Source organism: Pipistrellus kuhlii, unplaced genomic scaffold, assembly GCF_014108245.1.
Source record: "Pipistrellus kuhlii isolate mPipKuh1 unplaced genomic scaffold, mPipKuh1.p scaffold_m20_p_3, whole genome shotgun sequence".
Taxonomy (NCBI): Eukaryota; Metazoa; Chordata; class Mammalia; order Chiroptera; family Vespertilionidae; genus Pipistrellus; species Pipistrellus kuhlii.
The window spans coordinates 90,975,154-90,988,587 of record NW_023425529.1 but is presented as its reverse complement, the minus strand read 5'-3'; the positions used below and the strand labels follow the sequence as shown (position 1 = coordinate 90,988,587).

At 38.3% G+C, this 13,434-nt stretch overlaps 1 protein-coding gene across 12 annotated transcripts in view; it reads left to right on the top strand.

Annotated features, from left to right (window-relative positions):
• The window catches only part of ZMYM2 (zinc finger MYM-type containing 2), a 146,822-nt gene that overhangs the window by 53,031 nt on the left and 80,357 nt on the right, over nt 1-13,434 (top strand). For 10 of the 12 annotated variants that reach the window (XR_004990967.2, XM_036455398.1, XM_036455401.2 and 7 more), the window contains exons 3-6: nt 560-1,419; nt 7,476-7,761; nt 9,827-9,992; nt 10,742-10,954. Coding sequence is in view for 11 of the 12 variants with exons in the window: in XM_036455398.1 (XP_036311291.1) it covers nt 570-1,419; nt 7,476-7,761; nt 9,827-9,992; nt 10,742-10,954 (1,515 nt within the window). In the remaining variant the exon portion in view is untranslated. The remainder of the gene's footprint in view (nt 1-559; nt 1,420-7,475; nt 7,762-9,826; nt 9,993-10,741; nt 10,955-13,434) is intronic. The other 2 variants (XM_036455404.2, XM_036455400.2) reach the window with 1 other exon arrangement.

Genomic DNA, 13,434 nt, shown 5'->3' with positions numbered 1-13,434 from the left:
CCAGGACTCTTCAGTCCACAGGTGGATGATCAAACTGGCTGGGCAAGATTTCAGATTCTTACAAGGGTTTAATCATACAGCTACATGGGAGCCTGGGAGGATAAAAAACAGGTTTTTTTGTTTTGTTTTTGTTTTTTAAAGGTAAGGAAAATTAAGGACTGAATCATACCATTTTATTTAATACAGAAGGATAAATGTATAGAGCAGGGATTTTTATTATCAGATTTTGGTTATTTTCCTGCTCAAGTGTAAAAGGGTTTATATGTTTTCATGTTAGTTTTATAGAGTAAACAAATGGTGTGAAGGAGAGGAGGTGGTGGAACTGAAAATTGGACATTTACCTTTTATGTTGCTGAAAGTTCACACGTAAGCTGTATGAAATGATTAGTGAATAAACGAAGATTACAGAATGGATATCAAAATTTTCTGGGATATTATATAAGAATCATTCTCATTTAGAATGGAAAAGAAAGGGAACTTAAAAATAATTCCTTCAATTAGAGTAACATGAAATGTCATGTACTGGCCATTTATATTCTTTTTTCTATCTCCTTAACAGGTTCCTTGGCATGGACACAGGCTCAGTGGGAGGATTAGAACTGACTGATCAGACTCCTGTTTTATTAGGGAGTACGGCCATGGCAACTAGTCTCACGAATGTTGGAAATTCATTTAGTGGTGCACCTAATCCTTTAGTTTGTAGATCTAATAAATTTCAAAACTCATCAGTGGAAGATGATGATGATGTTGTTTTTATTGAACCTGTACAACCTCCCCCATCTTCTGCATCAGTGGTTTCTGATCAAAGAACCATAACATTCACATCATCAAAAAATGAAGAACTACAAGGAAATGATTCCAAAATTCTTCCTTCCTCAAAAGACTTGTCTTCTCAGAAGGGAAATGTTAGTGAGACAATTGTCATTGATGATGAAGAGGATATGGAAACAAATCAAGGGCAAGAGAAAAATTCCTCCAATTTTATTGAACCTCGGAAACCTCCTGAGACAAAAAACAGAACTAATGATGTGGATTTCTCCACTTCCAGTTTTTCAAGAAGTAAGGTAAATGCAGGAATGGGTAATAGTGGTATCACCACAGAACCAGACTCTGAAATTCAGATTGCTAATGTTACAACCTTAGAAACAGGTGTAAGCTCTGTGAATGATGGCCAATTAGAAAATACTGACGGGCGAGATATGAACTTAATGATTACACATGTAACATCACTGCAGAATACCAACTTGGGAGATGTCTCTAACGGACTGCAGTCAAGTAATTTTGGTGTTAATATGCAAACGTACACCCCATCTTTAACTTCACAGACCAAGAATGGAGTAGGACCTTTTAATCCTGGTAGGATGAATGTGGCAGGAGATGTTTTTCAGAATGGAGAATCTGCAAGTCATCATAGTCCTGGTAAGCCATGAGTGATAGTCCACCCCATGTAAATGAATTTGAACTTTGGCTGTTGATTTTTTCTATTGTAGTAATTGATGCCAACTTGGTTAGTTTATTCATGTAAAGTATATTCTATTGACTTCTAAGTTTGGAGTCTTCACTAATCAGAGAGTGAAATCACATATATTATTTCTCCATAATTATTAGAAAATCAATCATAAAATTATGTCTAATGGATTAGAAATACTTCTTATATTTCACCACTAAATTGTAACAATTTGACAATTTATTTGTCATGCACTCATTTTTTATTTATACATTTTTAGTTTTACTTGTGTTGTTTTACTGTGCAGAGAACAAAAAGATAAATAGCACACTTAAGGAACAATATAATATGATGTAATTGCATTTAGATTTGTTTTAGTTTCTTTGTTTAATTTTGACTACCTATCTGATTTTAATTTTTACTTACCAGCTGCTTACAATTTTTTATATTTGAAGGTTGAAATTTTATTCTGTGGGTAGCTTTACTCTTTGAAAATATTATAAGAATTCTGGATTTCTCACGATCATGTTTTGGGTATCACTTTCTCTTTCACCTGTACCCAAGCCTGTGTGTGTCTGACTCATTTTTTCATCATTTTAGGCTCATTAGCAACTTTGTCAGCCTAGGAATTGTGGAGAATAATAAGAAATGATTAAATCTTAGGTTGTGTAGAATCCTATATAATAAAAGCCTCATATGCTAAGTAGTCATTGGTCAGCTGTTCAACCAATCTAAGCGTAATATTCTAATGATATGATAAGGCCACTCAACCCCTCGCTATAACATGTGCTGACCATCAGGGAGCAGACACTCCAAACCATAGATTAGCTCGCTGCTGGGGTAAGACTGATTGGGACTGAGCGAGATGGGCCGGACACCCTGGAGCCCTTCATAGTTCCTCCCCAGCTGGCCAACCTCCTGTGTCCCGGCCCAGCCCAGATTGTGCACTGGTGGGGTCCCTTGGCCTGGCCTGCACCCTCTCTCAATCCAGAACCCTTTGGGAGATGTCAGAGAGCTGGTTTCAGCCCGGCCCCCATGCCAGCCAAGGGATCCCACTGGTACGTGATTTCGTGCACTGGGCTTCTAGTACTCAATGAAATGCTAGTCATTTTCGTTTATATTCTCTTTTTTGGTTATAATAGTAATGTCTAATTACTAGAGAATGTTTGAAAAATCTGTAATTAAAAAAATGAGGGAAAAAGTCCCTTGTAGTCTTATTAACTAAGGTTCATGCTCTGAGTGGATGTCTTTCAGTCTTTTTCCTTTATGGTTTTTAACTTGGTTGAAATGCAATTCTGTATAATTTTCTTTCCAATTTTCCTCCCATTTCTTATTATTCGATACATTGTATTTTCTCAAACCATTAACATATACAAAAGTGCATAATGAATGGGTATAAATATATCATACCCATACTTCACTTTTCCCATATTTACTATTATAGATCATAATGAATATCTCTGTTCAAACTTCTAATTATTTCTTTAGAGTATATTGTTCTGTCCCCTTAAAGATTTATGGCCTAAAATAGTATCTGGTTTATAGAGATTTTGAAAGAAATATATTTTTTATTATTCAGTTTTGAAAAATTTTCATCTTTTGAAAACCCTTGACGCCGTGTGTGTGTGTGTGTGTGTGTGTGTGTGTGTGTGTGTGTATTTATAGGGCATTTTTAAACTTAAAAAAATATATATATTTTATTGATTTTGTACAGAGAGGAAGAAAGAGGGATAGAGAGTTAGAAACATTGATGAGAGAGAGTCATCGATCAGCTGCCTCTTGCACACCCCCTACTGGGGATATGCCCGCAGCCAAGGTACATGCTCTTAACTGGAATCGAACCCGGGACCTTTCAGTCCCCAAGCCGACGCTCTATCCATTGAGCCAAACCAGTTTCGGCTGTAGGGCATTTTTAAGTTGCAGAAATATATTGTCATACTGCCTTCTTGAAAGTTCTTGCCAATTTATACTACTACCAGTTGTATATTGGAGCATCTTTCATTGTAACTTTCCAGCTCACATAAAATTAAAAGAAATGATAATGTTCCAATTAAATTTTAATTGGCTATTTTGTCTCTCTTGTAATTATAAATGTCTAAAAATATGAGTATGCGAAAGAAAAGAACATTCATTTTCGCCATTGAGAATGGTATATTAATTCTAATCTGAGATCCTAGTATAGGTATAGTTTTGCAAACTCTCCTCTCCTATACTACTCCTTTAAATACTTAGCAATAAATCTTGAACTTTTTTTAATTTTATTATTTTTTTATTTTATTTTATAAATCTTGAACTTTTGACTATGTCAAGTATATGTTTGATTTGTGTTAATTCTCTAGTGCTTAAGAATCTTGTTATTAATGTATCTGGGATATGGATTGCTTTAGGAATATTTCTGGTTAAAGAGACATAAGAGTTTGTTCCTCTTTACTCAAACTCTTACACAAGGCAATGTAAAGTACTCATCAGAAAAACTAAACAATACCTGCTCTTGAGTTTATGAATTAGCTCTTGTGTTTATTTGCTATTTTTATTTGTGATAGAGTTGTAAAATTTTGACTCTCAGACTGATTAAATTGCTATCCCCTGATGTGAAATGATTAGGTACCTTCTAGTTCTAAAAGTTTTTTGGTGTTGGAGGAGATGAAAATTGAAAATAGGGGAAATTTAAGTGCTGAAAAATAGTTAAAGGGAGCCATTACATTATTTATGTAGGGCCTAAAATTAATTTGAAAATAGAAGCACCAGTTTTTCAAAATCAAGTTAATAGGATGTTTTTAAGTTTAAATAGATTCCTTTAAGTATATATGGAAATGATTAGAAAACAAAATTGAAAATTCTAGGGAGTCAGAATTTGTGTTGCAAAAAGCTAGTCCTTCTAGCATAAGTTCAAATATAGTTTTTGTTTGAAGACCTCTCAGAAGGTAGAATTGCCATTTCTTTCAGTGATTTACTTTCTTTGTCTTCAATGTTATTGTTACCCATTTATTAAAACAGTTCAGTTACCCTGATGATAGCAGGATAACAGGATTCCAGATTGAACTCTATTTATTCTTTGTATAAAATATATGTTTTTTGGTGGTGGAAGGGGAATTGTGGAATAAAGTAAGATTTGAAAAGCACTGTATGCAGCCTGTTGAAACCATTAGGTTGTGGACTTTGTCAACAATATGAAATAGCCTTCTTCAGGTTTTTATAGTAAAGAAGTTTCCCTGCCCCATTGGTGTGACTCAGTGATTGAGTTCACATTTGAACCAGGAGGTCACATTTCACTTCCCTATCAGGGTCCATTCCTGGGTTTTGAGGTCTAATAGGGGGTGTGCAAGAGTCAGCCAATTAATGATTCTCTCTCATCCCTGATGTTTCCTTTTTTTGTTTGTTTTGTTCATCCTCACCTGAGAATATTTTTTCCATTAATTTTTAGAGAGAGTGGAAGGGAGAGGGAGAGACAGAGAAGCATCGATGTGAGACAGACACATCAATTGGTTGCCTCCTGTATGCACCCCCAGTTGGGGTGGTAGATTGAACCTGCAACTGAAGTACATGTCCTTGATGGGAATTGAACCCAGGACCCTTCAGTCCACAGGCTAATGCTCTATTCCCAAAACCCAACTAGTTGGGACTCATTACTGATGTTTCTAACGCTTTCTCCCTTACTCTTTGAAATCAGTCAATATATCTCTCTCCATACATATCTTCCCATTTAATAAAGAGTGAATGTGCTAATACACCTCCATGCCCTCAAATATGATGGTGCCTACAGCCACAGTTTGGTGCTACTGGTGTCACCAGTTTCCTCAGCCTTGTTGGGGTGGCAGGCATGTGACATGGCAGGGCCCACTTTCCTCCAGAGTCCCTCATTCCCTCAGCCCCCCAGCCACCCTGGGCTGTCCCGAAGCACAGGCAAGCCTTAGATGGCAGCTGCCTAGCCGCCCAGGGCCACCTGAGGCTTAGGTAAACAGGGCTTGCCAAAGCTTACACTGGTGGTAGTGGCAGCAGCAGAGGTGTGATGGGATGTTGCCTTCCCCTGATAGCCGGGTCACCTCTTGTACTGGAGGGCTGCTGGACTGTGAGAGGGGTCAGGCTGGGCCGAGGGACCCCACCTCCATTGCATCTACACTAATAGAAGAGAAACATGCAAATTGACCGTACCTCTGCTATGCACACAAGCCACACCCACCAGCCAATCAGTAGTGAGTATGCAAATTAACCCACCCAAATGTCTGTGGCCACAGAGCGAGCAGGAGGCTTGGGTTGCCCTGGCAATGGAGGAAGCCAAGCTTCCCTCCTGCTCTGGCCAGCCCTGGCCTCTGCTCAAGGCTGCAAAGTTTCAATTATAGAAGATAAATAAATCCTAACAAAAGTGGTGTCAGCCATAGAGCTGCAGATAGCAGGAGGCTTGGGTTGCACCCAGCGATGGAGGAAGCCAGCTCCCCCTGCCCCCTGGCCTGCCTTGGTCTCTGCTTAAGGCTACAAAGTTTCAATTATAGAAGATAAACAAATCGCAGATACTAGGGCCTCCACTTGGGTTGCTTGGGGGTTTGGCCAGCCTGCGAACCATCACAGGCCCCTCACCCAGGCTGCCCCACACCCCAAGGGAACCCCCACCCTGATCTGGGATACTCTACAAGGCAAACTAGCCAGCCCCCACCCATGCATGAGGCCTCTTATCTAATAAAAGAGTAATATGCAAATTGATCACTCCAACACAAAAATGGCTGCCCCCTGTGGTCAAAGATGGCTGCCCCCATATGGACACAAGTTGGCTGCCAGAGGATGGCTAGCAGGGGTGGGCAGTTGAAAGGGACCAGGCCTGCATGGGAGGGCAGTTAGGGGTGACAAGGCTGGCAGAGGAAGGAAGTTGGGGACAACTGGGCCCTGCAGGGAAGGGCAGTTGGGGGGACCTAAGCCTGCAGGGGAGAGCAGTTGGAGGGGGGACCAGGCCTGTAGGGGAGGGCAGTTAGGGGCAATCAGACTGGCAGGGTAGCAGTTAGCTATCAATCAGGCTGGCAAGGGAGTGGGTAGGGGTGATCAGGCTGGCAGGCAGGTAGGCAAGCGGTTGGGAGTCGACAGTCCCGGATTGTAAGAGGGATGTCCGACTGTCCAGTGGGATCGGGCCTAAACGGGCAGTTAGACATCCATTGAGGTGTTCCAGATTAGAGAGGGTATAGGCTGGTCTGAGGGACACACCACCCATGCACGAATTTCGTGCACTGGGCCTCTAATAATCATATATAAACATACCTATATTATATTCATCAAAGATTCTTGTTAGTCAAGATTTTATGTATTTTTGTGTTGATGTATGTTTTCCTTACTTAAAGTAATACTCTGCAAATTAATTCTTCCTGTTTAAAAACTAAAGGCTAATATTTTTAGTGCTTCCTATATGCTAGTTATGGTTTTTTCATTTTATGTTAGCGTTAATATTATGTTGGTACCATTTTCAGTTTAGAGAAGAGTTAGGCACAGAGTTTAAGTAACTTCCAGGTCTAGTAAGTGATGGAACCTGAATGTGAACTACTAATTTTAAATTTTTTATCCTCAGGAGTGAGAATATTTTTCCCCCATTGATTTTTAGAGAGAATGAAGGGAGTAGGGAAAGGAGAGGGAAGATAGAGAAAGTAAGAGAGAGAGAGAGAGAGAGAGGGAGGGAAGGAGGAAGGGAGAGAGAGGGAGAGAGAGAGAGAAACATTGATGGGTAAATCGGTTGCCTTCCACTGAGTCCTGATGGGGAGGGTGGAGTGTATGGACGAGACCTTCAACCCAGGTATGTGCCCTTGACTGGGAATCATATACGAGACCTTCCTGTGTGCTGGCCAACGCTTTAACCACTGGGCCATGCTGGCCAAGACTCAACCAGCTATTCTTACTTCAAAACTTGTGTTCATTACCTCTCCTATGCTGTTGCCTAATTAATGTCTTACACTTGTATAAAATGAGAAATTTAAAACTGTTTCTCTGATACACATTTCAGTGTATGAAAATACTTATTTCATTGCTCTTTCTTGTGCATTTTGTTTTTAAGATTCTTGGATTTCCCAATCAGCTTCATTTCCTCGAAATCAGAAACAGCCAGGGGTGGATTCTTTATCACCAGTGGCCTCGCTTCCTAAACAGATTTTCCAGCCTTCTGCCCAACAGCAACCCACCAAACCAGTTAAAGTGACTTGTGCAAACTGCAAAAAACCTTTACAAAAGGGACAGACAGCTTATCAACGAAAAGGATCTGCTCATCTCTTTTGTTCTACCACCTGCCTTTCCTCCTTCTCTCACAAGCCTGCTCCAAAGAAACTGTGTGTTATGTGTAAAAAGTAAGGTTTACTTTTAAACATAATTCCATATCGTAGAAGATTTCTGGAAAACTGTTAGAGACTAAGAGATGAATTACTCTATTTTTAAAATTGATAAGCAAGTTGATTGAATCTTAGTCAAAGTGAAATTTGTAATGATTTGTAGGGTTCTCTATCAAGCCCAGGTAGCTTATGATTAAAAGGCTTTCTATTTTATAGGGTTTGGTGTAGATCTTATAGATAATTTTTTCTATAATCTTCATCGACTTCTTGAATTTGTAAAAATACATCTATTTTATTAATTAGATATAATTGTTAGGCAGTTTATATATGGTTAGTCCTGTATTAAAATAGTTATGTGTTTATGTGTTTTTAACATTAAGTCATTAGAATATTCACTGTTTCAAATCTAGGTAACCAGTTTTCTGACAGCCTTGGAAAAATAGGATACTCTCTTTTGCCAATTTTTTGGTCTGCCTTCACTAGTTAAAAATAAGTGGGATATGCAAGGTCAAACCAAGTGGATTTTCTTGTGCCATGTCTTGGAGCAGCCCAAATTTGTGAAGATATTTTTGATCTTAGAATTTTAGAAATGTCTTAGTGCTCCATACAAGTTTAATAAAGTCAAATATAGGGATAATTGTTATATAATGTTTATATTACTTTACAGTAGTAATAAAAAGACATGCTTAATATAGGATCTTGAAATTGAGAATTGAAGGAAAATGGTTATCAGTATTGTAATTTCCTAACATTTAAAAAAAGTAAGTTTTTATCCACTTTTAGAGAGGAAGGGATAGGGAGAGAGAAGCATCAATGATGAGAGAGAATCATTGATTGGCTGCCTCCTGCATGCCCCCTACTGGGGATCTAGCCTGCAACCTGGGCATGGGCCCTTGACCAGAATCAAATCTGGGGCCCTTCAGTCTGAAGGCTGGTACTTTGACCTTTCAGCCAACTGGTTAGGGCTCATTTCCTAACATTTCTAATTACAGTTAGAGAGCTGTATAGAAAAGTAGGTAGGGTTATTTTTATCATGTTCCTGTGATTTATATTTTATTTTTTTATTTTATTTTTTTAAATATATTTTATTGATTTTTTTTACAGAGAGGAAGGGAGAGAGATAGAGAGCCAAAAACATCGATGAGAGAAACATCGACCAGTTGCCTCCTGCACATCCCCTACTGGGGATGTGCCCGCAATCAATGTACATGCCCCCCTGACCAGAATTGAACCCGGGACCCTTAAGTCCGCAGACCGACGCTCTACCACTGAGCCAAACCGGTTTTGGCATGTTCCTGTGATATAGATATCTCATGCTTTCTACTTACCCAAGTGAGGGGAATTGATTAGGTATTGTAAATTTATTATAACTCAATAAATTTGGCCTTGACATTAAACTCTGTATAAATAATAACAGCCATTTTGTTTTTTAAAATGTTACCAATATCAGAAAGCCTTGTTAAGGAACTTGAGAAGGATAAATTAGGTGTAATGCAAGGATTTAACAATATAAAATAATTTGTATAGAAATTAAAAATTTCAGTTATTATTGTTTGATTTTTTGTTGTTGTTAATCCTCACCAAAGTATGTGTGTGTGTGTGTATTTAAAAAATATATTTTTATTGATTTTTAGAGAGGAAGGGAGAGGGTGAGAGAAATAGAAACATCAGTGGTGAGAGAGAATCATTGATTGATTACCTTCTGCACATCCCTATACTCGGGATTGAGCCCAGAACCTGGACATGTGCCCTCATTGAATCCTGACCTCCTGGTTCATAGGTTGACGGTTTGCCACTGAGCAATACTGGCCACACACCAAAGGATATTTTTTCCCCCCATTGATTGTTTTAGAGAGTAGAAAGGAAGGATAGAGATAAGAGAAACATGGATATGAGAAACACATTGTTGGTTGCCTCCTGGGACAGGATCAATCCTGCAATGGATGTACGTGCCTTTACTATAATCGAACCCGTGACCCTTCAGTCCTCAGACCAATGCTCTAACCATTGTGAAAAACTGGCTAAGGCTGTTGACTATTTCTTAAAATGGAATTTTGCTTTAAGTTGTTTCTTTTATTTTCAGAGATATAACTACAATGAAAGGAACCATTGTTGCTCAAGTGGACTCAAGTGAGTCCTTCCAGGAATTCTGTAGTACATCTTGTCTGTCTCTCTATGAAGACAAACAGAATCCTACTAAAGGAGCTCTAAATAAATCAAGATGTACAATTTGTGGTAAACTAACAGAGGTTTGTACTTTTGTGCTTTATCACTTGATTTTAACTACTGGAAATATTTTTAACTTTATATAACAGTTATAATCTTTCATCAGTGTGTATGTTAAAAGTGAGGCTATATAAAAATGGATCTGATGAGTATCCCATTATGTAATCTCATTCTCACCTAGTGAGAATAATTTAGGGAAAATTAAAATGTAATATGAGTTGACTTTTTTCCTGAGGTTGGGAGAACTCAGAGACAAACAGCATTGTTTAAATCAGTAGGCTGACTAAATAAGGCAACCATCTTGGTTAAGAAGTAGAACTAAATATGTTTGATAACTTCACATTGTTAATAATTAAAAAAAGAAACTTGTGTGACCATACCTCATTTGAGTAATTTGTAATAATGGTTCTTTTTCCTCCCTTTTCTAAAGTAGTGCACTTATTTATAGTTCCTTTGGGATTTGTCTGAAGATTTCCAATGTCTTTTGAAGTTTTATATCAGCAATATTCAAACTGGGTTATTTTGTATTATTTTTAGATATCTCTAGAGAACTTTGTAGTTATGTCACTGGTGGTCCTCTCCACACCATACATGTATTCCTTGAGTGTATTAAAATGATTCAAGGAATAATGAAATATGTTTTATTTTTCCTTTTCGCTTAAGCTTTTCACTAAAATGTTGAGACTCTCCCCCCCCCCCCCCCCATGGGAGTACCTTGTTATTTAGCTACTGTCATAATCATTTGTTTTATAAAATTTTGTTTTTCTTTTAGATTCGCCATGAAGTTAGCTTTAAAAATATGACTCATAAGCTGTGTAGTGACCACTGCTTTAATAGATACAGAATGGCTAATGGTCTGATAATGAATTGCTGTGAACAGTGTGGAGAGTACCTGCCCAGCAAAGGTGCTGGAAACAATGTCCTGGTGATTGATGGTCAGCAAAAGAGATTTTGCTGCCCAAGTTGTGTCAGTGAATACAAACAGGTAATTCTTAACCTGATCACTTAACCCACTACTCTAAAACACACACACACAACCCTGCCATTCTTCTGAACGTGTTTTAAATGGTTCTAATTGTTTTACTTGAATAGCATTTATTTACCAGATTTTTCTTTGACTCTCATTCCATTATGGTCTTCGTGTCTTGGAAAAGACCTATCTTAAACGAATACTATAAATATAAATATAATTAAATAGAAATGTGTGATTTTTATATAAAAAGGTAAATGCTATAAGAATTACTCAAGAATTACTTCTCTTTAAAATATCTTGCCTTTATTTTATTTTCTTGCTTGCTTACTTATTTATTTTTCTTTACCTGAGGATAGCTTATTGATTTTAGAGGGAGTGGAAGGAGAGAGAGAGAAGGGGGGAGGAGAGAGAAGGAGAAACATTGATTAGCTACCTCCCATGTAAGAGAGAGAGAGAAAGAGAGAGGAGAGAGAGAATGAGTGACAGAGAGAGAGAGAGAGACATTGATTGGCTGCCTCCCATATGCACCCCAATCAAGGATCAAACCTGTAGCCTTTCTGGTGTATCGGATGATGGGATAATGCTTCAGTCAACTGTCCCTTCTGGCTGAGGCATGATTTCTCTTTTGAATTTTCTTTATTGGGTGGCTGCAAGTATGATTTCTCTTTTCTTCTTCTTCTTCTTCTTCTTCTTCTTCTTTTTTTTTTTTTAATCCTTACTGAGAACATTTTTTCCATTGCTTTTCAGAGAGAGTAGAAGTGAGGGAGAGAGCAGGAGAGAGAAAGAGAGAAACATTGATGTGAGAGAGACACATCAACTGCTTGACTCATACTTGATTGGAGGGCAGGAAGTAAATCTGAAACTGAGGTATATGCTCTTTACTGAGAATCGAACCCTTGATTCTTAGGTGTGCAGGCTGCCACCAACCATCGAAAGACGTTAGTCAGGGAGCAAATAAGATTTTTCACATTGTTAAAGCTTAGCTTAGGACTGATCATCTCACTTAGTTTTCAGTTTTAAGGTTAATTAAAAACAAATCTATATTTTTGTAAGTATTTCATATATCCCCTTTGTTCCTCTTTGACCCCTTCTAAGTCCAACCCTCTCTCCGCTTCAGGCCTTTATCATCTGTTGTCTGTGTTCATGGGTTATGCATATTGAATATGCATACAAATTCTTTGGTTGATCACTTCCCCCACATCCTCCTCCACCTTCCCTCTGAGATTCTGTAGTCTGTTTTATTGCTTTTTTGTTGCTGGATCAATTTTGTTCATCAGCTTATTTTGTTCACTAGATTCCACATATGAGTGAGATCATGTGATACTATTTTTCTTTTATTGGCTTATTTAGCTTAGCACAATACTCTCCAGGTCCCTCCATGCTGTCTCAAAGAGTAAGAGATACTTCTTTTTTATTACTGTATAGGATTCCATGGTATATATGTTCCATGACTTTTTTATCCATTCTCAGTGTTGGGCACTTGGGCTGTTTCCAGATCTTAGATATTATAAATTGTGCTGCTATGAACATAGGGATACATACATTCTTTCTGATTGGTGTGTTGTGTTTCTTAGGATATATTCCTAAAAGGGATTACTAGGTCAAATGTCAGTTGCATATTTAATTTTTTGAGGAAACTCCATACTGTTTTCCATATTGCCTACACCAGTCTGCATTCCCTTTTCTCCATATCCTCACCAGCACTTGTCATTTGTTGATTTGTTGATATAGCCATCTAATAAGTGTGATGTGACACCTCACTCTCATTTGAATTTGCATCTCTGTGATGATCAATGACTTTGAGCATCTTATGTATATAAAAGGCTAATATGCAAATTTTCCCCTCTGGAGTTCGATCACTTGCTATGACATGTGCTGACCAACAGTGGGTAGCCTGGAACGAAGGATGACCCCAACTGGAGGAATGCCCCGGCCAGCAGAAAGAAGGCCCTAATTGCCCCTGATTGCCAATTAGGCCTAGGGACCCTACCAGTGTACGAATGTTGTACACGGGTCTCTTATCTATTTATATAAAAGCCTAAGTGACTGGCCAACTGGCTGACTTGCTGACCATCTGACCAACCAATAACTATGATGCGAATTGACCATGAGGGGACAGATGCTCAATGCAGGAGCTGCTAAGCTGCACTCATTTGGCAGCTGTGGTTCTCGGTTAATGTACTGAGACTGGAGAGGAGGGAGTCTGATTATGGGTTGCATCATCGAGATCCACCTTCTCAGAGCCAGTTTCAGCCCAATTTCTGCTGGCCAGACTGAAGTACCCCACTGGTTCACTAATCTGTGCACCAGGCCTCTAGTTTAAGTATAATATGCCAAAAATCAAGTACAGGTCAAAGTGGAAAAAAACATGTAGTGTGTGTGTGTGTTTTCTCTTATGTTCAGTACTAATTGTATATTCAAGAACATTATGATCGATTTAATTAGGGATATATATATATAGTAATAAAAGTATAATTTGCAAATAGACTGAA